This window comes from Lactuca virosa, chromosome 3 (genome assembly GCF_052849685.1).
Source record: "Lactuca virosa cultivar CGN04683 chromosome 3, Lactuca_virosa_CGN04683_v6, whole genome shotgun sequence".
NCBI classification, from domain to species: domain Eukaryota; kingdom Viridiplantae; phylum Streptophyta; class Magnoliopsida; order Asterales; family Asteraceae; genus Lactuca; species Lactuca virosa.
This window is the reverse complement of record NC_136428.1, coordinates 80,547,745-80,575,027: the sequence shown is the minus strand read 5'-3', so window position 1 is coordinate 80,575,027 and position 27,283 is coordinate 80,547,745. Positions and strand designations below refer to the sequence as shown.

Genomic DNA, 27,283 nt, shown 5'->3' with positions numbered 1-27,283 from the left:
GGTCAGGAACGCATAGCATTCCTTCCGCAGATGCTCCTAGGCTTGACGCAGGAAATGATACGAAGGTTTAGAAAAATCTTATCACTGAGACCAGTGAGGATTTCGTCGAAGGGAAGGTTGGGACGAATCGCTTCCTCGAAGCATAGGACATCAGCATGATTTCAGGTTTAACCATTTCGTGCTGATTAGGATATCGAAGCTTTTATGGAAACTGATATGAAAATGATGGGGAAAAAAGAATAATTGCCTAAGTACATCTTATGATTCATGTTTTGAGGACAAAACAACGATAGAACTTTATTAAGGTTGCTCGATTTGAATGCTACCGCTCTATGGTATATTTTTGACAATGAAAATTTTTAATTGAAATATGCTAATTGTCATCATTGTCGATATTAAGATTACACATAGTTTGGAAAATTTGCCCCGAGAGTAGGTCTACAACATACCAACAGAGGAACAATTTAACATCATAGAGAACTAGGGAAGTGGTACTTGCAAGGCAAGAATGTCTAAAGAGAAAGGAACTACTTTGAACATAACTAGGAAAGCTATTCCTTAAACCAAAAGGAAGGATAAGTAGGATATTTCCTACTGGCGACGGGCACTTCTCGGGCGGAACCTTAGGTTAGTCAACTGGCGTTCCATGTCAAGCAGGCGACTCTCGTAAACTGATTGGCGTGCTCGGAGCTCTACGACCTCAGCTCGAGCTGCAGCTAGCTCGAGCTGCTGGGCTTCGTAGTCTCTCAAAATCCTCCCATGGGCAACCTCGAGACTGCGAATACGGTTTGTGTTGGCATCGAAGTCTGCCTCGAGTTCTACAGTTCGATGGATGGCCGCTACATTCATTTCGACATTGCGGGCCACTCGGCGAACCATGATTGGAAGGGCTCTATCTGCAGAGCCTCCTCCGTTCACATTGTAGAAGCGGCGATTCCCATTATACGGGCGGGGTTGGTCTTGCTCGTGACTCCACCTATCCAGGCTTCTGACCTACATAGGCGTTGGGCCTTCGAGTACAAGCTGAGGGTTGGGATTTGGTATTGGGGCCACTGGGGGTAAGTTCTCGACTTCTGGTTCCGAGTCAGTATCTTCAGGAAATGGTTCGGCAATGCCATCGTCAAAAGGGATTTCATGATTTCCTTCTGGCTCTGGTTCGATCCATCCATCATCTCCTTGGTTAGGAAAGTAAGGGTCGCCAGGAAGATGGAATCCATCCATGCGATCTCCGCAAGGTGAGGGTAAAAGGAATAGTTAATAGGTATCGGATCACAAAATTGGTTTTCGAAGAATTAATTCATGGGTAAGATTCACGCTTGGTTGTTATAGCACCCTAAATTACTCCTATAGTATTTTAATCTTCATGTTTGGTTCTATAGCTTTTCTGGTATCTAGGTAAGTTTCAGGCTTGCTGCAACAACACAGTCACTCCCAAACACATGTTGGTCATGTCTCGAATAAATATAGTTGATCAGGCTATATTGACCCTAGACTTGATTACATAACTGCCCAGGTTTAACCGCGATGTCCAACACCCAAATACTTTTTATTTTGTTTTACTTATGATACGGATTCTGGTACTCGGGTATACCTGTATACTTTGCTATAAAAATATTTATATTTTCGAAAATATACTTTTAGTTTAGAGCACTTAGGCCCCTTAATGTTTATAGTTGTATACCATGTAAGGTTCGGTATACTTAGTTCACTATAAACAATAGCTCTGATACCAATCAGTCACACCCCGGAACCGAAGGCGGAAACGCTCCGAGGCGGAGGACGTCATGCAAGTATCACAATAGTTGTATCATAGCAAGCATAGTAAACACAACCAGACATTGAATACATACATGAAAAAGGTTTACATTGTTTTAATACATAGTTTTGTTCATATCAAAAGCAAAATAGAAAGACACGACTCTAACGCTTCGACCTCTCCGAGCTCCTGGAAGTACCTGTCTACTAATTCCCTGAGAATACAAGCAGTTTTGAAAATATATCAGCATAAAGCTGGTGAGTTCATAAGTATATTTTTGTATCCAAAACTAGTCACTGAATTTGTAAAATTTATTCCTTTTCATTATAAGTAAATACCGTTTGGTATCGAAAACCTTCTTTATTGAGTTTAGAAATAGATATGCATGCTTCCCAAGAAAATCCAATATTTTCTAACATGTTCGTTGAATACTAAATAAAAAGTAAGTTTCGTTCGAAAACTCTGGTTACCACCAGTAGATAAGTAGTTTTACTATTCAACTAAAACCAGGAATTAGATCGCTGGAATACCCTCCAGTAAGTAGATAGATAGTTTTTAATAATTAAAATAAAACTATTGAAGAAGAAATCGCGTAAACAAAGGTTAGTTTTACATATTGTGAGTCGGATAACCATGCTAATTTGACCCGAGACCTTCTTGACGTTTCTTCAGATGTCGTACGATTACAAAATTTGTCACCACGGGCGTGCCCGCCCCACTGTAGCTAACAGTGCAGGTGTAGGATTGTCTGTCCCGAATAGATCTATTCACAAATTTCACGCTCTCCCTCCAGGAGACTCTGGTTATACTTCCGGAAAGGATTTATTGGTACCCCGAAGGGGCAAAACGAAGATTAATCTCACAATCCTGTATTAACTAGTTTACGAGTAGTTCAGTTGTTTTTGAGTTCGAAATCGTTGGAAAACAATGTGGAGTATAATAATTATACAAAATAATTATCTAGTAAGATACTCTCGTTATTCGTACGGATAAACTAAATCGGTCATAGTTTATATGTTTGACTTGCATGGAGTTTGATTCTGAAAACTGATAATGACATCTCCAAACTATACCTATTATAGTTTGATTGATAGATTAGGTTTATGAACTATTCGAAAACTATACAATTATGTTTAGAAAACGTCCCTTATGCTCCGCATACTACAAAAGGGATAAAGTATCTAAATGTTTAACGTAAAATCATTGTAATTGTATTAGTTTTTATGTTGTGAAAACATTTAGGTTTGGCTTGTATTCCCCCCTGAAAACGTTATAAAAACTTATAAAAGCGTAGGGGTATGAACTCACCGTTTGACGTAGGATCTGGGTGAATGATCGGTTACGAATGCTGAGTGCCAACCGGTGTTTCGTACGCAAGTGGATCCTATTGACATGTGATGACACATATACGTATTAGAATTAGAGTGTTTCATGACTAAACATGACGGGAAACCACCCTAGGGACTTGGAAATGCTTGTCGGGACTCTATATGACTAAACAAGGGAGGTGTACAGCCAAAAGAGTGTGTGTGCGGCCAGGGTGTGCGGTCAGGATGTGTGTACGGTTGCACATAGGAGTGTGCGGCTGTACAGAGGGTGTGTGCGGCTGTACACAGGAGTGTGCGACCGTACACTCCTCATTTGTGCCCGAAATGTCGATTTTTAGCTGTTCTAATGCTAATTTCAAGTCCTATGAGCAAATGAAGGCCAAAACTCTTCACTTTGGAGAGCTTTAAGGTGTGTACGGCCACCTTATGAAGGTGTGCGGCCGTACACCTTCAAGTGATGAAGAACACGAAGAATACTATGAGTTTTAGGCTTAGATTCAAGAGTCTTACCAATAGAACAAGCTGAAGGATGAAGTATTTCACGTTTTTGAGGCCTTTAAGGTGTTCTTGGATGAAGTTTTTAGAGAGAGAAAGTAGTGAGAGAAAATAGAGTGTAGCCAATAGGAAAGGAATGAGTGAAGGGGTCCCCTTATATATAAGGGTGAGTGTGCGGCTGGAGGGTGGGTGTGCGGCCGCACACCCATGTGTACGGCCGTACACACCTCCCAAGAGGGTGTATGGCCCGGTTTAGCCTCTATACGACTTGTTGGCTCATTCCTACTCTCGTTCCCAACTGTACTTAAGCTTAGAACACTTATACGAACCCTCAAACAGTGCCAAAAGTCAACAAAACATGTTTAACTATGATCGAATTGACTAAGTGCATAAGATAAAAGTTTCGGGTTGTCACAGCGGATCACAATGGACTTTATAACCAAGTTGCCTGAGACAACGGGTAATCTCGATACAATATGGGTGATCGTAGATAGGTTAACAAAGTCCGCACACTTCCCGCCTATCAAAGAGACTGACAAGATGGAGAAACTAACAAGAACATACATAAGGGAGATCGTACGACTGCATGGTGTTCCCATATCCATTATCTCTCATAGAGATAGTAGATTCACTTCGAGGTTCTGGCAGTCGCTACAAAGTTCCTTTGGGACTAGGCTGGACATTAGTACAGCCTACCATCCGCAAACCGACGGACAAAGTGAGAGGACTATTCAAACTTTATAAGATATGTTGCGAGCCTACGTGATAGACTTTGGGAAGGCATGTGATACTCATTTACCCCTTGTCGAGTTTTCCTACAACAATAGTTATCACACGAGCATAAAGGCTGCTCCATTTGAAGCTCTCTATGGCCGTAAGTGCAGATCCCCTCTATGTTGGGCTGAGGTAGGCGACACGCAGTTAGCTAAAGGACGAGTTCCGGACAGCACTCTCACAGGTCCGGAAATCATTCGGGAAACAACAGAGAAGATCGTTCAGATTCATGAACGATTGAAAGCCTCTAGAGACCGACAGAAAAGCTACGCAGACAAAAGAAGGAAACCTTTGGAATTCCAGGTGGGCGACCGTGTTCTATTGAAGGTCTCACCTTGGAAGGTCTTGATACGCTTCGGAAAGCGTGGAAAGCTAAATCCAAGATACGTAGGGCCTTTCGATATTATCGCTAGAATCGGCCCTGTAGCTTACAAACTCAAACTACCTCGCGAACTCAGTAACGTATATTCTACTTTCCACGTCTCGAACTTCAAAAAGTGTCTGTCCGACGAGACTCTTGTAATCCCATTCGACGTGATCGAGATCAACGAGAGCCTCAACTTCGTGGAAGAACCAGTAGAGATCATGGACCGAGAGGTCAAGCAAACGAAGCAAAGCCGTATCCCGATAGTGAAGGTTCGCTGGAATGCCAAGCGAGGACCTGAATTCACTTGGGAGCACGAGGATCAAATGAAACTGAAATATCTTCATCTTTTTGTTTAGTTATTTGTAATAGCTTAATTGTTTAAACTCTAATTTCGGGACGAAATTCTCTCTAACAGGGGGATGATGTGACAACCTGAAATTTCTATCATGTACAGTCATTCAATTCAATCAATGTCAGACTCGTTTCTGCTATCATTTAGCATTGTGTAGGGTCTATTTGAGTGTTCCAAGTCTTGTACATTCAAGGATAGGGTATAGAAATGAGTTCCTAAAGTTCATAGTATCAAAATTCGGGCCAAACACTCCTCCATAGGGAGTGTACAGCCGTACACATGATGTACGGTTGGGTGTACGGCCGTACACCCATTTGGACCGCACACTCATGTCATAATACTAGTTATTCCCTCATTTCTCTTCATTACTCACACTTCCAAGCCAAGAAAACTGATTTCTCTCTCAACTATCATCAACATTCTTCATCCGGATCTTCATTAATGTAAGAATCCCTTCCATTTCTTTGTGATTATCCTTAATAATCTTAGATCACCCTTTGATTTCATCCATGAAATTCATGTTTTTGGGTAGATCTTCAAGTGTTTGTCACTTTCTCCAAGAACACCTACTAGTTCTTGGACCTTAAACACCCCTTAAAGGCTTCTAAATTGTAAGTACCTCTTCCTATTCTTGTTACCTACTAGAATCACTGGATATTCACCATGAATCATCATCTTGTGCATGATCACAAAGAGTGTACGGCCGTACACCCTTCATATGGCCGTACACCCCTTGTTTAGTGCATATTTGGCCTCAAACTCATGTTATACTCCAACACAAGATCATGGAAACTTAGAGAATGCTAGATAGAGCCTTAGACCACCTTTTTGGGCATTTTCTTCAAGGAGTGTACGGATGTACACTCCATGGCCGTACACACAAGTGGTCGTACACCACTTGGCCGTACACACACTAGTGTGGTCGTACACCCACTTTATGCAATCCTTCATACTTGTAACACTTCAATCTAAGTGTTTCCTAAGTCCTAAGGTGTTTTCCTTACATGATTAGTTGTATAAACACTAATTATATACATATATGTGTCATTATATGCTTACTAGGATCCATTGTGCTCAAGGTTTCACTTGACACTTAGCATCCTACAAACCGATCTTACATTCGTATCACTCACTGCAGGTGAGTTCATACCCCTTAACTTATCTTTTAAATGATTTTAAATGCTTTTATGGGGGGGATACAAGTAGAAACTCTTTATCAAACTCTTTTATATGCAAAACTCTTTATCAAACTCTTTTAAACTTATATTTTGTCAAAACATGTCTATATAGATATAGTTGTATAAGTAGGATTGAAAGGACTTAGGACTGATAACTCGCCTTATTTCCTGTTCCTTGTTTGGTTGTGGAACTTAGGGTATCGGTTGTTTGTCCGAAGGTCGTTTGAATCTTAGTTATATATTATGTATATGTATATAGATATAAAAGTTCTTCATTCAGTTTAATACCTTTGAGTAGCAAAGGTGTACAAACATGTTAATCCATACAAACAACATTGCTAGTAAACTATAATAGGTATAGTTTAGGAAGTCACTATTTACTATTTCTAGAACAATGAAACATACAAAGAGTCAGTTCATACATGAGTCAGTACAAACATACTATAACGAGAGACAATACTCACTATAAAGAGAAACAGATAGAACATACTATAATGAGAGACAATACTCACTATAAAGAGAAACAGATAGAACATACTATAATGAGAGACAATACTCACTATAAAGAGAAACAGTACATACTACACACTATACACTAGAGAACATTTTATATACCAGACAGAGAGAACATAATATACACTAGACAGAGAGAACATACTATACAAATACAAGAATACTATAAAATTAATGTGAGATACTACTTCATGGCGCTGCAAGATACTGCTGTGACACGTTTTGTACCCAGAGTCTCCTGAAAGGAGAACGTGAATTTGTGTATAGATCTATACGTGACTGACCATTCTACACCTTGTTTCTAGCTACAGTGGGACCTGCAGGTCTACAGGTGACGAATGTCATGTCATTTCGATGTCTCAAACGTTGTGTTATACTAGTCGATCTAGTATGGTTGCAATCATATCACATTTTACCTTAATTAAACAAATAGGTTTAAGGTAGTTAGTACCTTGGTAGTTTCTTATATAAAACTACAGTACATCTTTATTTTCCCATTTCATTCACATTGTGATCTTCTCACATAAACGGAAATGAAAACTATATTTTGTTAATGATAGTCGAACTTTGGGAAAATACTCACTTTTATAAAAGAACAAACATAAAGAACAGTCGGGTCTTGGTAGAAGACTACTTTAGTAGAAAATATAGGATTTTCTAGGAAGTTTACAAACATTTACATCAAACACTTACGAAGGTCTTACATCAAACATTTACAAACACTTTCTTCAAACATATACAAAGAATGACACTAAAATACTTATGCACTCACCAGCTTTAATGCTGATCTACGCTTTCAAAATGACTTGTATTCTCAGGTCACCAATAGACAGGTACCGATGACCAGGTTTTGAGAAGATGGAGCATATTCAAGACTCATCTCTTATTTTGATTCATATTTTGGTGTCTTATAAACTATATAGAACGAACTTGTATTAAATTATACTATTAATGCAATAGATTATGTTGTTGCTTGTTTTACTATTATGCATTGTTGTGATATTGTGCATGACGTCCTCCGTCCCCAAACGTTTCCACCGTTCTGGTTTGGGGGTGTGACAATATTGATTACTTATTATTCATTGTATAATGTTTCGAAATAATCAACTTAATACTTGAATTAAAACAATAGTTATCCCATGCTCCAAGCATGCACACTAAGTTTGCGTGTGGTCATTTCTTTGTGAAACAGATCAATTGACAACATTTCAATGATGCTTATTTCACAAATCCAAGTCCTTATGATAAATGTAAGAATACCAAATTCTTGCCATGTACTGAAATCTTTATATGCAATGATCCTCTTGTAATGACTATGCACAAAAGTCACAGAGACTTGGCAATAGACATTACAAAGTATTCCAATGGAGAGCAATTCCATAGAAACGAAGTCTCACATTCAAAGTACATTCCTTTGAACATCCTTCTTGCATTAAGTTTTCAAATCTTACACAGATTTAAAGAATAACTTCCACTTATGGAAACATTTCCATATTCCCATTTTGACTATCACTTCTGAACAAGAGTCACCTCTTTTCAGAATATGTCAATATGGTCCTTCCAAAAAATTTTCAAAATACTTCCAACTGTCCATGAGCAACCAATCTTTGGTAAACCTCAGATTTACCTCGACAATTGCTTAACCACTTTAGTTATATCTTGTTCTAGTCCCTTTTCCTCTCTTAATGCCCTAGGCATTTGGAAAAATTAGAACATGAGAATATTATAGCATATGCAATCGATCCTATACCCAAAGCATATGGGACGTGATTCATAACGTCTAACATATATACATGATACTTGATCAGTCTTTTGCTATAATATTTCTATTTGCCATGTTCTCACAATTTGAACTATGAAGAGGGATGTCGTAATCATAATCTAATTTGAGAACGCAATTAACATTTTGACTAAATTTGATTAAAATCTCAATCTAAGCTTTTAGAATTGAAATGAAGTATAAATTCCTCTCCTTTAATTATAGCAAAACAACTTTTCCACCTCTACAACTTTGCAAATTGAAACTTTTGTTTTCTATAATTAACATTGCTAACTCGCAAAACTTATAATAATTATGCTCCCACTAGCATAATAATTATTTACTTACTAGCATAACGCTTATGCTCCCACTAGCTTTGACATTTACCCAGAAATCAACTGGACTTCTAGAAATCAATACATATTGACTTTCTTACCAAAGTTCAGATTTTTGACACGAGATGCTTTGATAAGCCACATACACTTTTCCTTAGATAGCACACATGTGTGTCTAAATAATTTTAGAACTTACAGCAATAAGTCTCAAATGTTTAGACCTTTTCCATTTCTCACAATTCGAACTATGAAGAGGGATGTCGTAATCATAATCGAATTTGAGAATGCAAACATCACAATTGCTAACTATTAAAATCTACTTAGTGAAAGCGTTTTCTCACAATCATTTTCATGAATTGGAGAGAAAACTTATGACACTTAGATTTTTATGGTGTATGTGTTCCTATCCATGTGAATTTGTCATAACCATAATCACAAGACAAGGTTAGTGACAAATCCAAACTCATATGGACTAAACTTGTTCAACCTTAATTTCCTGCCACTTGGTAGCACAAGGGCCTACCATTGATTCCAAGTTGTTATGCAAACAATTGACCACTCATAGAACTCACATACATAATCAACTTTAACCAGAATGGGCACAGAAATAAGAATATGTCAACACGATAGGTTACCAACCTCAAGTCGTGTGCTAGTGATTAACGATAGCTTTTATTCTTGATTAGCTCTTGAAACTTGTCAAGATCTTTAAGACTCCCACTGACCTCTTGACATATAAGATTCACTTTGTCAAGGAAAATTACTTGACAAACAAATATTCAAGAGTTAGTGCGGTTTCTTATCAAGACAAACACTTCACACAATTGGTCTTAGTTGGTCTTTGTTTTATCCAAAACATCACAACTTACCAATTTCAAATGTACAAAAGTAAGAAGACATTTTACTCTACATTTGATAAGTGTTATAAACCTTCTTAAGACCATGTCACTCAAGTTACAATCTTGGAGTACGACTCTAAGACTTGATTTTGAAACGAAGTATGACTCATCTTCTTGATTTATACATTTCAACAATTCACAATTCCTCTTCTTAGCCATACAAATGCACTAATATATCCTTAGAGGAACAATTATATATGGTTTTCCATAATCATTAAGATGATCATAAAACACGATACTAAAGTACTCTCCCATCTTTTCAGATTGGAGAAACTTTTATCTTTCTTCCTAATTCGATTCTTCTCATTCGTTCTGCCAAACATTGAAACTATTCCAATGTTTCAGAATTACACTTAAACTTGTAAGCATAACCATATTTACTAAACTTTAGTAAATTATAACGAATAGTCTTATCGCTCTTTGTGGTGGACCTAACCAGCACACAACCAAGTGTACCCAATCCCCTAGTCCTTCACTTGACTCACATATATATGTGATAAAGGATTTAGTCTTGTTTCCCAAAGATGAAAATTCTCATTCATCACACAATATAACTTGGATTATTCCAAGTTTCTATCCAACTGAAACTTGGGTGATGAGAATCTTTCCTTATTTGGTAAATTTTGATACTACCACAAACGAAAGAATCAAATCCATTTTCCAATAATGCTAGTAATGGAATCATATAAACAACAATTTTTCACAAATGCCATTGTAAGGAAACTTAAAATAAGATAAAATAAAAAAAAACTTTTCTTTATTTATAAAACTGCGGAAAAATTATCCTTACAATGCAAATACATATGAAAACTATGTTGTTATCTATTCCTAAGCAATCTATCACAACTCTTAAGCAACAACTCAAAATTCTGATCACCGAACCATGTGATCGAAATCCATCTCTTCACGATCAAAATCAGCTTATTCTTCCTTTGAATTTCCTTTCTTTTCTTCGATTCTCCAAAACATAAAAATCTAATTACATTACATCATGTATTAAGAATCTCCAAATAGGAACTTAATAGAGTTAGATATTGGACTTACCTGAAGTAGAGTCAAACTTTTTGACCTTACCATCCTTATAATCTTTCAGGTAAATAGAGCAGATTCGCAACCAATGCCCCTTCTCTTGGCAATAGGAACATATGGACCTTTTGGGATAGTATACTGGACTATCTCAGACTTAGCATTTCTCTTTACCATTTGGTCAAATGACTTGACCATGGCCGATCCCTTTCCATTGGGAAGAGAAAGCTTTTCTGGATTTCCAATGTTACCATTGTCAATGTCCATGGAAGTTTGGTGAGTAGACCTTCCAATAAAATTTGTTTTACCAGTGCACCAAATCATTTCTGATTCTGCAGCAACAAGCAAATAGGTAAGATCGATAAGGGTCAGGTCGTGGTCTGTCATAGAGTAGTCCTTAACGAACCCGCTATATGACTCAAGAACTTACTAAAGAACCCAGTCAATAGACATCTTCCTTGAGACTTCGACACCCAACTCTCCCAGCTTGTCAATATGTAACTTCATCTACAAGATGTTGGCACATACAGACTTGCTTGCAATAGGGCTTGCATGAATTTAAACTTTTTAAGTCTTTGAACTTGTGGGTTAGGGAGAATAATTGGAGGAGGTGGAGGAGGTGAAGTATGATTTCCAGTCCCATTAATGCATGACAAAGGGATTAATCTTTCACCTTGATCACCATGTGGGATATCATCTCCATTAGAAAGCTTTTTCTAAAAGGATAAGGAATACCATAGTTGTCAGAACTAGACATCTATGAAGGAGAAATTCAAGTTAGTTGATTTAAGTCCTTAATACAACACCCAAAACAAAATATGAAGGCTAGGACCCAACACAATATTCTACAATTGCAAAAAGGGATGCCGTAATCCAATTGTAGAATATTTGAAGGTAGGTAAATGACGATTTACCAATTTCCACCATGAAAAACGAAATAAATTATTAAGTTTTAATTGGATTTGAAATTCCTATATCCTTTAAGATTCATTGAACTTTTCAATGGCATGTTTAAATCTGGATTGTGCCCTTCAAGTTTGTGACTGGGATGCCGATGATCACAAACAAGGTGTGTATAACCCTGCAAATTAGCTTGGTACACCCAATGTTACAAATCACCTAATCAATGTGCCGATTAACCACACACGCTCCATTGATCTATGATTAACACCAAGTTACCCTTTGCCACACATTGTTAGTCCCAGATTAGTGTTCCGGTTAACCACACACACTCCACTAACGACTTAACAAGGTGCAAAGTGCAATTTCATGGATTAGCACCAATTCCACATTTTTCCTAAAGTAACTAAGATTGAGAATTTAATAAAAGTTTAGTTACTTTATATTTTTTTCATTATACTTTTAATGAGGGAGAATTAATGTCATATCCTACCCGTTCGGCTAACGACCCTCCACCAGTCAAGGAAGCGGTGGGTGAGAGTGGACACCCATTAAACTGCCATTTTATAGGCAGTAACCTTATACCCCCCTTATAGACTGCCATTTTATACATATAAGTATTAACTTTTAATATTATAATAGTATAAGGGTTGAATTTTAACTTTTAAAATTCTAGGGTTTGGAATTAAAGTATTCAAAAGTGAGACTTTACAAATTCCAAAACTTGAGGGCAAGTTTTAAAACTTGTCAAAACTCTTGGATTTTCATAACTTATGAGTTTTAATGTGGTTTTTATGAAAAACTTTTCATGTTCCATAACTTGAGGAAAAGTTATGGAAGACTTTTAAAAACATTAAAGTAACTCTTAAAAATGAGACCTTTCATTTTTCCATAACTTATGAAAACCTATGAGTTTTTAATATTCATGAATGAGACTTTTCACATAAGTTGAGGACAAGTTACAAAAACTCATATCATGAACAATTTTTAGATTAATTTCAATCAAAAAACAATTATCACATGACTTTTCTATTAATCTAATCTAACTCATAGCAAAGCAATTCACATCAAATATTACAAATAATCATTTAATTATCTAAACATTTGACAATTGACTTTTAAATGGATGAGGATTATCATTACCAACTTAGAAAATACAATTTTTATCTTTACAAAACAGTTTCTAGTAATGACTCAATCCATTTCTGGCCAAAAACTTTTATTTCTGCACAAAGAGGCACCAACTCGTCGAGTGCATGATATTAACTCGCCGAGTTGATGGTTTAATGAGTGGACTTGTCAAGTCTGTTCATGGACTCGGCGAGTTCATATGTCAGAATGCAGAAAACTCGATTTTCCAGCTTTGAAAACAAGTGAGCATCAAATATAACAGAAAACAACCCATGACTCTGATACCACTGTTGGGTTTTTGGTATAATACAACATCCTATGGTGCACATACAACCCTAAATGCCTTGGATCTATGTTTTCTCTAATTATACATGCAATATTGTTTCCAAAGCATTAAATCTACAACTAGCATACAATTTACATATAAATCATAAAAGTAAGTTAGAAGATTAACTCTTTGTTGTAGCTTGTAGAAATTGGCCTTTAAGAACTTAGTGCCTCAAGTGTTGCACCTCAAATGGTTCATAAACACCATGAACAATTGGAAGACAAATGAGAGAAAGGTTAGCAACCACAAATCGTCCATACTCTTGCAAATACACTCTTATGTCCGATTTTGGCTAAAGGGGTGCTCTATATATATTTTAGGAATCCAAGAGTCATGGGTAAACCCTAATCCATACTCTTGGGCTTATCATCCATGATCCATGATTCAAGTGGGCTAACTCTTTATGGATTCTTCCATAAACTCAATCCATCATGTATCATAAGCCAAAAACATATATATAACTAATTTACACAATTAGTTCCCATTAATTTAATTAGTCTTTTTTATCACTAAATTAATTCCAAATTAATTCTTGATCAATACTAATTAAATCATATGATTTCATATTAATATATTAGAACTTATAATATATTAATAAATCATAAATAACCTTTTTCTCAAAAGTCCATCCTATCAAATTGTCCTGGTGAAGGCAACCCAAATGGACCATGCTACTCTCGGGTCAAGTACATACCAGTTATAGTTATGGGCTTAGACATCTAATCCAACAGTGTGTGTGGGGCCCGAATCTCCTAGACAACGGAGTGTGGGGGGCCCGAATCTCCTAGACAGCAGAGTGTGGGTGAGGCCCGAATCTCCTATACAACGGAGTGTGGGCGGGGCCTGAATCTCCTAGACAGCGGAGTGTGGGCGGGGCCCAAATCTCCATGAGAGTGGGCGGGCACCAACTCGTCGAGTGCATGATATGAAATCACCGAGTTGATGGTTTAATGAGTGGACTTGTCGAGTCTGTTCATGGACTCGGCGAGTTCATATGTCAGAATGCAGAAAACTCGATTTTCCAGCTTTGAAAACAAGTGAGCATCAAATATAACAGAAAATAACCAATGGCTCTGATACCACTGTTGGGTTTTTGGTATACTACAACATCCTATGGTGCACATACAACCCTAAATTCCTTGGATCTATGTTTTCTCTAATTATACATGCAATATTGTTTCCAAAGCATTAAACCTACAACTAGCATACAATTTACATATAAATCATAAAAGTAAGTTAGAAGATTAACTCTTTGTTGCAGCTTGTAGACATTGGCCTTTAAGAACTTAGTGCCTCAAGTGTTGCACCTCAAATGGTTCATAAACACCATGAACAATTGGAAGAAAAATGAGAGAAAGGTTAGCAACCACAAATCGTCCATACTCTTGCAAATACACTCTTATGTCCGATTTTTGCTAAAGGGGTGCTCTATATATATTTTAGGAATCCAAGAGTCATGGGTAAACCCTAATCCATACTCTTGGGCTTATCATCCATGATCCATGATTCAAGTGGGCTAACTCTTTATGGATTCTTCCATAAACTCAATCCATCATGTATCATAAGCCAAAAACATATATATAACTAATTTACACAATTAGTTCCCATTAATTTAATTAGTCTTTTTTATCACTAAATTAATTCCAAATTAATTCTTGATCAATACTAATTAAATCATATGATTTCATATTAATATATTAGAACTTATAATATATTAATAAATCATAAATAACCTTTTTCTCAAAAGTCCATCCTATCAAATTGTCCTGGTGAAGGCAACCCAAATGGACCATGCTACTCTCGGGTCAAGTAAATATCAATTATAGTTATGGGCTTAGACATCTAATCCAACAGTGTGTGTGGGGCCCGAATCTCCTAGGCAGCTGAGTGTGGGGGGGCGAGTCTCCTAGACAGCAGAGTGTGGGTGAGGCCCGAATCTCCTATACAACAGAGTGTGGGCGGGGCCCGAATCTCCTAGACAGCGGAGTGTGGGCGGGGCCCGAATCTCCATGAGAGTGGGCGGGCTCGTATCTCCTAGTTGCATGATATTTGTATGGTATGTGATAGTTTGGTGAACTCACTAAGCTTCGTGCTTACAGTTTTCAGTTTTCGTTTCAGGTACTTCCACTAGCAAGGGGAAGGGTTCGGAATGATCGCATGGCACACACCACAGCTTCAACATGGGATGTTTAGACTCTGATATTTTCATATGATTATGATATAATATTTTGACACGATGTTTTGAGATACACGATTATGGTTTTCTTTATGATGATGGATGATGTATGGTTTTATTATAAATGATTTTAAAACTAAAAATGAAAAAAATTATATTTTAATATCATGTACAAACTCTAAATTACATGTTGAAAAAACCTTATATCAATCCGATTTTAAAATGAATGAGTTGTGATCTAAAATATACAATATTAAATACGATACTTAAATAAAATCCAAATCCTACTCTTCGCCGTGATTGCAAGCTATTTAGTTTGTCATGTTGAACATAAATACAAGACTTAAGTAGTGTATTTCACCCCTCCATAATCATACACAGTGTTGTGACTACATTGTCACAATGGGTCGGGAAAAAACCAACAATAAAGTTGTTTCACACTTAAAAAACATTAACAGTTTAAGTAAAATTATTGAATTACTAAAATTTGAATGAATTTAATAACATAATAGTGTTTACAAATCTAAAACCTCCCATGATAAATACAATACTTAAATAAAATTTAAATCCTACTATATGTCGTGATTGCAAATTATTTAGATGGACATGTTGAATTCAAATGAAAAATATCGTAGAAAAAATAAATCTTACAGAGTATGTGGTGATTGCAAATTATTTAGATGGACATATTGAATTCAAATGAAAAATACCATAGAAAAAATAAATCTTACAGAATAGTGCTTGAATAATATGAACTATACAAAATTTTATAATTGGTCCTTATGATTTGCAAAATATTGCACTTTGAGGACGTTTATGAAAAATGTCATGCCACTAATGCCTATGCTTTCAAAATTTGCATGAATGGTCCTTCTGGTGTTAACTTTAACTTTTGACTAATTAGGTTTTTTTTCTAAAGCACCAAAATGCCTTTGGACCAAATCTAAAAACTGTTGCTTTAAAAAGAGTACGATTTGACAGCATGGATTCAAAAATTGTCAAGTTCACGGCAAGAGAAATCCTTTTCTTGAAAAGACTCAATCATCCAAATGTAATCAAACTCCAAGAATTAATCACTTCACGAACTTCATCCGACTTATACCGTGTTTTTGAGTACATGGAACATTATCTAACTAGATTAGTATCAATACCTCATATCAATTTTACCTTATCTCATAACATAATTTTGCCTTTCTCTGACCAATTAATCTTGCCCCTTGCTAAATAAATGTAACAAAACAAAAATAAATAAAATGTTTCTCAATGTTTTTAAGCCTTATTTCAACTTGAAGCATTTGCAATGAGGGGTGTAAGTTCCACGTTTCTGGGTTCCAATGCTTCATTATCTTGTAAATTACTCGACCCGGATTCACTATCCTCACCACCATTAGGCACCAAACACAGAAAACAAAGAGGTGCAATTCTCATAACATTTCGAATCAAAATTGCTTGCCATAACTTATCAAATTGTGTACTTGTGACATTTAGGTAACAAAGAAGTGAGCCACCAAGCCATTCTGAGGAAGAGTTGCCCAAATTGTCAATGGACATGACCAAAGCGAAGAATGTGCCCTCGATGTCACTTGGACAAAGCTTCGAAGTTATAACATAAAATGTCAACCACTTCAAATTTTGTACCAACTGGAAGACACTTTCGTTGATAATCGCAAATAACATATCAGGGATTCCTAGTTTTAGGTTTAGCCTAAGTATTAAGACAAGATCTAGCATCCCTGATAAGCTCAAAAACAACTGAGCCCAAAATAGTACATTTCGGATAGGATGAGTCTTTAAACTATGTTGATACAATATTGCACCAAAAAGGGATCCGACTGAGCCAATCGATGAAATAAAACCAATAGCTTCCTACAAATAGAATATTAATAGTTAGTGTTCATTCAAAGAAACAGTCTACATTCATACAACACTTATTTCTGACATGTTTATCCATTCAAAACTTATCCATACAAGACTAACACCCTTAACATTTTATTTACACAACACTTTTTTTTTCATTCTATCATTCTTAAATATGTTTTAAACATTATTTATTAATGAAAAAACTCAGCCTTGGTACCCCCACCTCTTCATTTGACGGTATGTCGATTTGTGGAGAGAGAGAGCGAGAGAGAGAGAGAGAGAGAGATGTTAAGTTTAATTTAGAATATCATGCTTATGCATGTTTTTATTAGCTTTGAATAAATCAAAGATGCCAGTGAGTAAGTGAGTGAGTTCCTAGTCTTTGGCAACTAGTCAAGTTTGTTTCCTATTTTTCTGCAAAGTTTCCAGTTTAAATTGATAGGCAGGTGTACATTGTATTTTGTCCCATGTTTCCTTTCATTATCAATGAATAAAACATAGATACATTTGCCTCTTCCCTGTGTTAATTCTTTGTCCCCTGTTTTGCAAAGCTTGAGTGAGCTGGCCTGAAACCAACATTTTGGTATCAGAGCAAACATGGTGCATGCCCAAATACCAACCTCGTGTGATAAAGATGTCAGGAAGCAATGGTGAGAAGGATGGACAGGTCACACTTCACTATCCAATGTTGTCAAGATCCAATTATGTTGCATAGGCAATCAAGATGATAGTATTTATGCAGGCCCAAGGTGTTTGGGATGCTGTTGAACCTAGAATAGCAAACATATTGGTGGAAGTAAAAAAGGATAAACTAGCTTTGGCAGCCATTTATCAAGGGATACCTGAAGACTTACTGTTGTCATTGGCTGAGAAGAAAACAGCCAAAGAAGCATGGGATGCTTTAAAGAAAATGTTCATGGGGGCAGACAGAATAAAGACATCAAGGATTCAAACACTAAAATTTGAGTTTGAATCCTTAAACATGAAAGAAACAGAAGGAGTAGATGAGTTTTTTGTGAAAGTAACCAACATAGTACATACTATGCGCACCTTCGGGGATACTGTGGATGAATCCTAAGTGGTGAAGAAGCTACTTAGGGCAGTACCAACCAAGTTCCTTCAGATAGCATCAATACTCGAGCAATTTGCTGATTTGGATAAGATGACGGTAGAGAAGTGATTGGGAGGTTAAAGGCCTATGAAGAACGAATGAAAGGGCATGGTGAAACAGATGATCGGAAACGTCTCTTAACTCACCAAGAATGGACTGAGAGAAACAAGAAGAAATGTGAGGGTGGTTCTAAAACTGCCTCAAAAGGGAACCATGGAGGGTCATCACGGGGAAAAGGAAGAGGTCGGAGCAGAGGTGGTTCTTTTGGTGGTCGAGGTGGTCGTGGCAGAGGTGGTTCTCACCAACAGAAAGAAAGAAACTACAGTGGAAACCACAGTCAAGACAACAGTGAAATTCAATGCTACAACTACCAAGACTTTGGGCATTATGTAGCTAAATGCAAGAACCCAAGGAAGGAGAGAAATATAGAAAACAATATGATCTAAGAGAATACCGACAATGAACCAGCCCTGTTGTTATCATCTTTCAATGAAAAAACCAGAGAAGTATTTCTGAATGAAGAGAAGGTAAATCCAAAGCTGAAGTCAAATGGAGATATTGTGTGTGAATCAAGCATGTGGTATCTAGATACAGGGTCCAGTAATCACATGACTGGAGAAAGGAGCAAATTTCGGGAACTAGACACAAAAATCCAAGGCTCTGTAAAGTTTGGAAACAATTCAAAATTTAGAATTGAAGGAAGAGGTATGATCGTTGTGACATCCCCATTTTCACGGCCAGAAAAGAACGATTTTGTTTATGCTTTATATAAAAATCAGAGTAACTTTTTAAAGAAAGTGTTGCGGAATTTGTTCCAAAAAATTATGATAAAGATTTTATCAAAGCATTTTCGAAGAAATGTATTTCATTATATTAAAAACCTTGGGATGTCATTGTCAATACAGATTAAAAGCATAAACAGAACAACATAGGCCTTACAACATTTATTTATATCTATTGGCCTATAATCCATAATCTCTCATCAAGTCATCGCATCTATGCTCTTGTGCCACTATCTGTAATACAAGAAACTAAGTGGGTCAGGCTTGGGAGCCTAGTGAGCACATAGGTTTTTCAACCCACAATAATTAAATTTATTAATTTCATCAAATCATTCAACACGATTACCTGTTCCCATTATCCTCACTCATCTGTTAAGGTGGTGATTCCGAAATCAGACAGCGCTTCGCTTCTATTAATTTACATTCCTTTGACGAAACCTAGTATCATTAACACTAGATTTTAGTCTAATATTTAATGCGACAAATTAATAGTCTTAGTATTATTATTACTATATAAGTGTTAAATAATACTTTCCAACCACTATGTACAGACATGGGCCAAACATGAAACACCGGAGGGCAATACCATTTTGGCATTAAAGCACTTCTGAAATCCAACAACCCAGGCGGCCCTTCAAACCGGATTCTCCGTACCGCGAGTAGTTAAAAAGATGTTATAACGACACTTATATAAGTCATAATAATAGCCCAAATATTTATTATAAGTTCATAATAACAATACTAAATGGTAAACGTATCTGAATTACAACGGATTTTGCTAAAAACCGGGTTCTGTGGGGGCAGAACTTCCCGAGCCGAAAAGCTCTTTTTCTTGGAGCCTTCGGGCACTCCGGGGCCTTCTTCTAGCACTATGAAGATACTAGGGGTTGGGGTTGTTTAGATAGAGATTAGAGAGAGAATGGGTGAGGAGTGAGGAATGAGAGCTACCCTCGCACCTCCTTTTATAGGAGGCTAGAGCCTCGGTGTGCAGGGCGTTCCTCGGTGAAGCGCAGTGCGTTCCGGGTGCGCAGGGCGCTCATTCGAACGTAGCGCGACCGAAGGGGGCGCGTGTCGAAGCTAGCTGGGGCGACATGGCTGATTCGGAGCCATGCATGCGAGCGCAGGGCGTTCCCTCTACTTGCGCGGGGCGTTCCTTGAGCAGTCTCACATTTATCATTCCCGAGTTCTAAAATCCGTAACTTTCGTATAAGAGCTCCATTTTCAAATTTCTTTATATCCACGTGTAGGTGGAGACGTACTCTACAACTTTCATTTAGACTCCGTTGGCTAATTTTGACTTTATTTTTAAAGTTTTATTTTTAACAGGTCGGGATAGGAAAAGTCAGTTAAAATTTCATAACTTTGTCATCCGACGTCCATTTTAGTCTGTCTTTTTATCGTTGAGCTCCTATTAACGAGATCTTTGATTCTCGTTAGGTTGTGTCGGCTAAAAATCGGTCGATCTAACATTCGAACTCCGGGCTGCATACTGCTATGTCGAATCTTAGAAAAATCATAACTTCCTCATACGAAATTAGATTTGGGCGTTCTTTTTATTCATGCTCTCGGTTCAACGTATACTACGAATTTTGTTTAGATTGCTAAGGCTAAAAAGTACTTTATCGTAAACTCACCTTTTACGGCACACAACGTACTGTCGGTTTTGTCGCGAAACTTCGACAAGTCATAACTTCTTCGTTATAACTCGGATTTCAGCGTTCTTTATATCTATGGAATCCTTGTCACGACCACTACAACGTTATTCATAGATATTGGGTCTATCTATTATTTTATTTTTGGCGATTATTTTTATTCTTAACTTATTATATTTTATAAATAAGTATAATGCACATAAAAATCATATAATTCACATAATGTTCAAATAATTACATCAAAGTAGGTTACATTGTTGACTCTAACTATTACATCATCACACTAATGATTAGCCTAGAAACACGGGCATTAAAATCATCTTCCAATGTAAAAATGGTGAGCAAAGAAAACTAAAAGAAGTGTACTATATACCTGAGTTGTGCAGCAACATCATAAGCCTTGGCCAACTGTCAAAAGGAGGAGATGAGATCAAGATCAAGCAGAATTCCCAAAGGGTTTATGACTAATGAGATTGCCCATGAAGGTACAACGTTCACCAAATCGTCTCTACAAGACTGAGCTAAAAGAAGTCACCTCGAGGTGTGTAGTTGTCAAAATCAGTGACCCAACCTGGTTCTGGCACACAAGGTTAGGTCACGTAAATTTAACTTCTTTGAAATCAATGTGAGAGAAAGGGATAATTGAAGGAATTATGAAGATGGTCATACCATCCCAGCCATGCGAAGGATGCTTGATTGGGAAACAATCAAGAAAACCCTATCCATCATGTACAAGTTTCAAAGCACGGAAGAGGCTCGAATTGATTCACGGAGACTTGTGCGGTCCAGTCTCACCCCCTACACCAGCATGCAACATGTACTTCATGCTCCTTGCAGACGATTACAGTAGAGTAATGTGGGTATATTTGATGAAAATAAAAGACAAAGGTTTTGAATTCTTCAAAAACTTCAGAGCAAAAGTAGAGATCGAAACAGGAGAGAAAGTCAAAGTTCTAAGAACAGATAGAGGTGGTGAATTTCTGTCAAACCAATTCACCACCTACTGTAATGAAACCGGACTCGAGCGACATTTCACCTCACCCTATTCCCCACAGCAGAATGGGGTGGTGGAAAGGCGTAATCGAACAGTGATTGAAATGATGAGAAGCAACTTGAAGACGATGCATGTATCACATACGATATCGGGTGAAGTTGTGAGCTATGTCGTCTATGTGTTGAATAGGGTAAGCACGAAGGCGTTGAAGGATACCACACCCTATGAAATGTGGACTGGTCTCAAGCCACATGTTGGTCACCTGAGGGTATTTGGGTGCGTTGCATATAAGATGATTGCTAAGAATCACCTGAAGAAGTTGGACGAAAGAAGTATGTGTGGTGTACATCTGGGGGTGAAAAAGGAACGAAAGTGTATAGGTTGTTGGATCCTGACACTGGGTCGATTTATGTAAGCAGAAACGTCGTGTTTGAGGAAGGTAAGACATGGATGTGGGAGAAAACAACAAAAATCATAGGAACACAAGGGATGAGCTTCACCGTTGAAGGTTTCGACTTCAACGATGAAGGCTTTGTCGGTGAAGAAAATGTCGATGATGAAGATGGTTCAATCCAAGTTACACCCAATGGTCATGATACCAATCAATCCCCAGTTAATGTGGACTGAACTAGTAGTGAGTCTCATCCCAACTACCAATTGGACCCTCAAACAGGCCCACACGATAGTCCATTAAGTCCAACGAACTCACCGTCAATGCCAAATGCACTGATTTCACCCAATTTTTCAAGCACGGCTTCCAGCTCCACCGGTGGCGGTGCCCCTAAACGATAGAGAATGCTTACGGATTTTTATGAAGCGACTGAACATTTGTGGATGACTCAAGACGTTGAAGAACCATCCACGTACCAAGAAGCCAAAAATAAGGTGGAATGGGTCAATACGATGAAAGAAGAATTGTTATCGATTGAGAAGAATGGTATGTGGAATCTAGTCGAACTACCAAAAAGGAGAAAGTCAATAGGTCTAAAGTGGGTTTTCAAGGTAAAGCAAGACCCAAAAGGAAATATCCTGAAGCACAAAGCCAGAATCGTAGCAAAAGGATACGTTCAAAAACAGGGCATCGATTTTGAAGAGGTCTTCGCACCAGTTGCAAGGATAGAAACATCGAGTCATCTTGGCCCTCGCAGGTTCAAATGGGTGACGTGTGCATCACCTTGACGTGAATTCAGCGTTTCTGAATGGGTATTTGGATGAAGAAGTCCACGTTTCACAACCTGAAGACTCCGAGATGAAGGATGAACCTGGAAAGGTATATAAGTTAACAAAAGCTCTGTATGGGTTGAAACAGGCTCCCAGAGCTTGGAACTCATGTATAGATAAGTACCTGAGTCTGGGGTTCAAGAGATGTGCACAGGAATATTTGGTGTATACAAGAACAAAGGATGGAAGTACTATGATTATTGGAGTATATATGGATGATTTGCTTGTGACAGGTAGCAACCTAGAAACTGTGAAGGAGTTCAAGAAGGTGATGAATGCTAGATTTGAAATGAGTGATCTTGGTATGTTGACATACTGCCTGGGAATCAAAGTAAACCAACAAGATAATAGGATTACACTAAAGCAAGAAGCTTATTCTAAGAACATTTTGGTCAAAACCCGTATGCTTGATTGCAACCCCACCAAGAGTCCAATGGAGCACAAACTTACTTTGACCAAAGATGGAGACGAGAAGCCGGTAAACCCAACTGAGTACAGAAGCATCGTTGGTTTCCTAAGGTACCTCACTCATACTCGACCCGATATAACATTCGTTGTTGGTGTTGTTAGTCGTTTTATGGAGAAACCCACCATAAAAAATCTCCAAGCAGTAAAAGGGATCCTTAGATATGTAAAAGGAACCTTGAATCATGGTTTAGTCTACACAAAAGAAGGAAAAGAGGTCACCATTTCAGGTTACACTGATAGTGACTTGACTAAGGATGTTAATGTAGGAGAAGCATAGGGGGAATGGCTTTCTATGTAAAGAGTTATGGCACTATCATCATGTGAGGCAGAATACATAGTTGCCACTATGGTAGCTTTTCAGGGTATATGGCTAAGATGACTTCTTACAGAAATCACAGATCAAAGAGTGCCACCGGTAACATTGTTTGTTGATAATCAATCAGCCCTTGATCTAATAAAAATCCAGTATTTCATTGTCGAAGTAAACATATCGACACAAGGTATCACTTCATCATAGAGTGTGTTGAGAATAGTGATATAACAGTGACTCACGTATGTGGTAAAAGTCAGAAGGCTGATATACTCACAAAGTCATTAGAAAGGATAAAACATAAGGAGATGCGAGACTTAGTTGGAGTAGAGAAGATTAAGAATTAAGGGGGGAAATGTTAAGTTTAATTCAGAATGTCATGTTTATGCACGTTTTTATTAGCTTTGAATAAATCAAAGATATCAATGAGTGAGCTCCTGGTCTTTGGCAACTAGTCAAGTTTGTTTCCTATTTTTCTACAAAGTTGTGTAGTTTAAAATGATAGGCAGATGTTTGTTTCCTTTCATTATCAGTGATAGGCAGATGTTTGTATTTTGTCCCATGTTTCCTCTCATTATCAGTGAATAAAACATAGATATATTTGCCTCTTTCCCTGTGTTAATTCTTTGTCCCCTGTTTTGTAAAGCTTGAGTGAGCTGGCCTGAAACCAACAAGAGAGAGAGAGAGAGAGAGTGTGTGTGTGTGTGTGTGTGTGAGAGAGAGATGGAGAGAAACCACTAGGCACCTGGGAGAAAGATGGGCCTGCTTTCGAATCGGTTTCCCATTTGAACAAGCCTTCGTGGATATTCAAGCTCAATGCAAAGGAGATAAACATATAAAAACACTGCCCCCACACATCTTGTCTTATCAGAGTTGTCAACATACGCATAATAGCATCCCAAAATTTCTTAGGAACCTGATATTTAAACAAGGTAAAATTTCCAGAATTAGCAGTCACAAAGCGTAAAGGTATTTTCCAAATATTACAAATACAATGCAAAAAGCATATATAGGTGCTCATATGTAGAGATCAATGGATATCATATCGATATTGCTTGCTTGATCAACCATATATAATACTGATTTATAATCTAATAAATGAAAATCATTTTTTGTCAAATGTCATGTTCTTATTGAATTTGACATATGTTATTTTCTAAGATTTTTTGAATTATTTTTTTCCACTTGTTATTTTTTTATATTTTTCATTTTTCTTAAATTTAAAATCCAAATTTTAGTAAGGTTTATATATTTAAAGTAGATCATTATATTAAATATCAGAATAAACGCTCTTTAAGTGTTTTTTCCTTCTTGTTTCAAATCTCTTAGAATATATATTAAATTAATTACTTTATTTATTATATCATTTGTATTTATGTAAAACTATTGCTTTAAAAATTACATGCTTATAATTTTATATTAAACTTTTATTTTTAATAAACTCGTATACAACACGGATCTTACATCTAGTATCTGATTAAATTAATAGGAGAGAACATGACAACCCTTTACTTTGTTTGGGATCCATATAGGACTAATTAAGATCTGGACGATAGGACACAAATTGTAATGAAACCCTCTAAAGGCTAGTTATATGTACCTGTGTATAATCAGTTAAAGCTCGTTGTTCATCTAGCAAAATGCCAACCAGCAACATGAGGGCATATGGTATACTTAGCAAGCCATAAACTCCCTGTAAATGCAGAAGGGCACGTACAGGTAATTTAAACATGAAAAAAATGTTTCAATTTTCATTGGATATCTATAAAAAAAAGTGTTACGATTGTTACATGTATAGAAAATGAAAAAGAAAGCAACCTTGGGACCAATTAAATGAAGAAAGACACCGCTCAAAGAATATCCGATAAGAGCTCCTATTGAAGAACTCATGGAACATAAGCTTTGCATATGTGGAGCAAGAGACCGATGAGTAACACTTTGATGTGCTATACACGCATCAACTGTCACATCTGCTATCGCACCTCCAGCATTCCCGGCCATTAAAGACAGCAATGCTAGTCCTATATGAAGCTTTTCATGCAATGACAAGAAAAGCATCGATAGAATTCCTACAATGCCTGAAAAATTTGCAAATATTCAGTTAATAAATCGATGAAACCTTATACGGGAAAAATCCTTTAATGTTGTAGAGATAATCATGACACGAACCATAGTAACCTCATATGGGCAAAATCGTTTTGTATTGTTTCCTTTAAAAAAAAATATGCACCATCAAATTGCAAGAGACCAAAAGGCAAATATATAGTTATAGTTGTTTCTAGGCAGATTGTTGCAGTTTTTATGAACCGAAAGGAGTAATTAACTTTAGTATAATATTATATATCTACACGTTTTTGCTTTATCAGTAGGATCAAAGAAGGAGGCATTTATATTCAATAATTTTGAGCTTTATGTTGCATATCTCTAGTTAATTGAGCCAAACTAAAAAATGAGCTACGTTCAAGTAATTCAATATGCAAGCAACTATACTAGCATATGAATGAACATATATATTTATATATGGGTAATTACCAGCAAGAATAAAATAAGGCCTCCTGTGATACCCGAAAAAGGGAACAATATCTGTAAAAAGACCCCAAATGGGCTTAATAACCCATGGAATTCTGGCGATTTGTAGGTAAACCTGTGATTCAGATGGTTGGAGTTTCTGCACATCTTTCATGTAGTAGTCTGTGCCCACCTTAGCAAGAGCATAACCAAACCCTTGATTTATACCATAAATCACCACAACCGCAACCACGAAACTCCAATGTGTTTCCTCTAATAGCTCTCCGAGCCAACGAATTGCATTCATTAAATCCAAAGAAGAAGTGTTTCTTGATTTCAAGATTTATTCAATAGATATTAACATCAATCAAAAGGACTGATGGCCTTTGAAAAAACCTCCAAAGCCAAAGTCACAGTCAACGCCCCTCAAATGTTGATCTTGAACATGATTGGAGCTAGCTCTCTTCTAAATTTCTTGATAAATCTATGAATAGGTTTTAGAGAATGACTGCAGCAAATACATCATCTTAACCCGTTTACCAGTGCAAGGCTCTCTACTTAGAGGCTAAAAAAAAAAATTTCCTTCGAAAGGAACCGCTCGGATGGATGTAAAATCAGCAAAAGCTTGAAAAAAAAATGCTCAAATCACAATATGATGATATGATTAAGCGTGAATGGAAAAACTTCACAACTGATGTTCGTTAGATGGAATATAGGAAGTTCCGGGGAAATCTAAATATGAAAATATCAAGAAAGTAGGTGGCAAATGTTATGACATTAATTGTTGACTGCATTAATCTTGGTTTTATTTGAAGATAGAGAATGTTTGGACGCGATGCGTTGCCCATATTTGTGTTTGTCCAAAGTGAATTGATTTCAAAATATTATTTTCCAAATAAAATAATGGGATAAGAGTCGAGTGATCGAGTCGTTTTGAAGATAGGGTATGTTTTGTTTGGACGTGATCCATATCCCTTCATTAATTAATTAATCATGTGGCTATATATTTTTTGGCAAAAAGAGTCACAATATTTGCTTCTCCTGGATTCTCTAATCAGCC

General features: G+C 37.0%; 1 protein-coding gene across 9 annotated transcripts; it reads right to left on the bottom strand.

The window, feature by feature from the left end:
- Positions 1 to 1,860: 1,860 nt before the first annotated feature.
- On the bottom strand, positions 1,861 to 27,065 carry LOC145166087 (putative folate-biopterin transporter 2). Of its 9 annotated transcripts, XR_013740355.1 has the most exons (7): positions 26,248 to 27,057; positions 25,534 to 25,793; positions 25,316 to 25,408; positions 24,461 to 24,631; positions 21,096 to 21,130; positions 19,417 to 19,508; positions 19,136 to 19,304 (listed from the first exon to the last, which is right to left on the bottom strand). XR_013740355.1 is itself a non-coding variant. In XM_079085014.1 (6 exons), exons 1-6 carry the CDS (start codon positions 26,528 to 26,530, stop codon positions 17,108 to 17,110), a joined length of 918 nt encoding a protein of 305 aa, XP_078941140.1. In that variant the 5' UTR covers positions 26,531 to 27,058; the 3' UTR covers positions 16,961 to 17,107. The 9 variants fall into 9 exon arrangements, 5 of the variants coding, with proteins under 5 accessions (XP_078941141.1, XP_078941139.1, XP_078941140.1 ...); XM_079085014.1 differs by lacking the exons at positions 19,136 to 19,304; positions 19,417 to 19,508 and adding an exon at positions 16,961 to 17,183 and having other exon boundaries at positions 26,248 to 27,058; XM_079085016.1 differs by lacking the exon at positions 21,096 to 21,130 and having other exon boundaries at positions 26,248 to 27,055.
- Between the last annotated feature and the right edge of the window lie 218 nt (positions 27,066 to 27,283).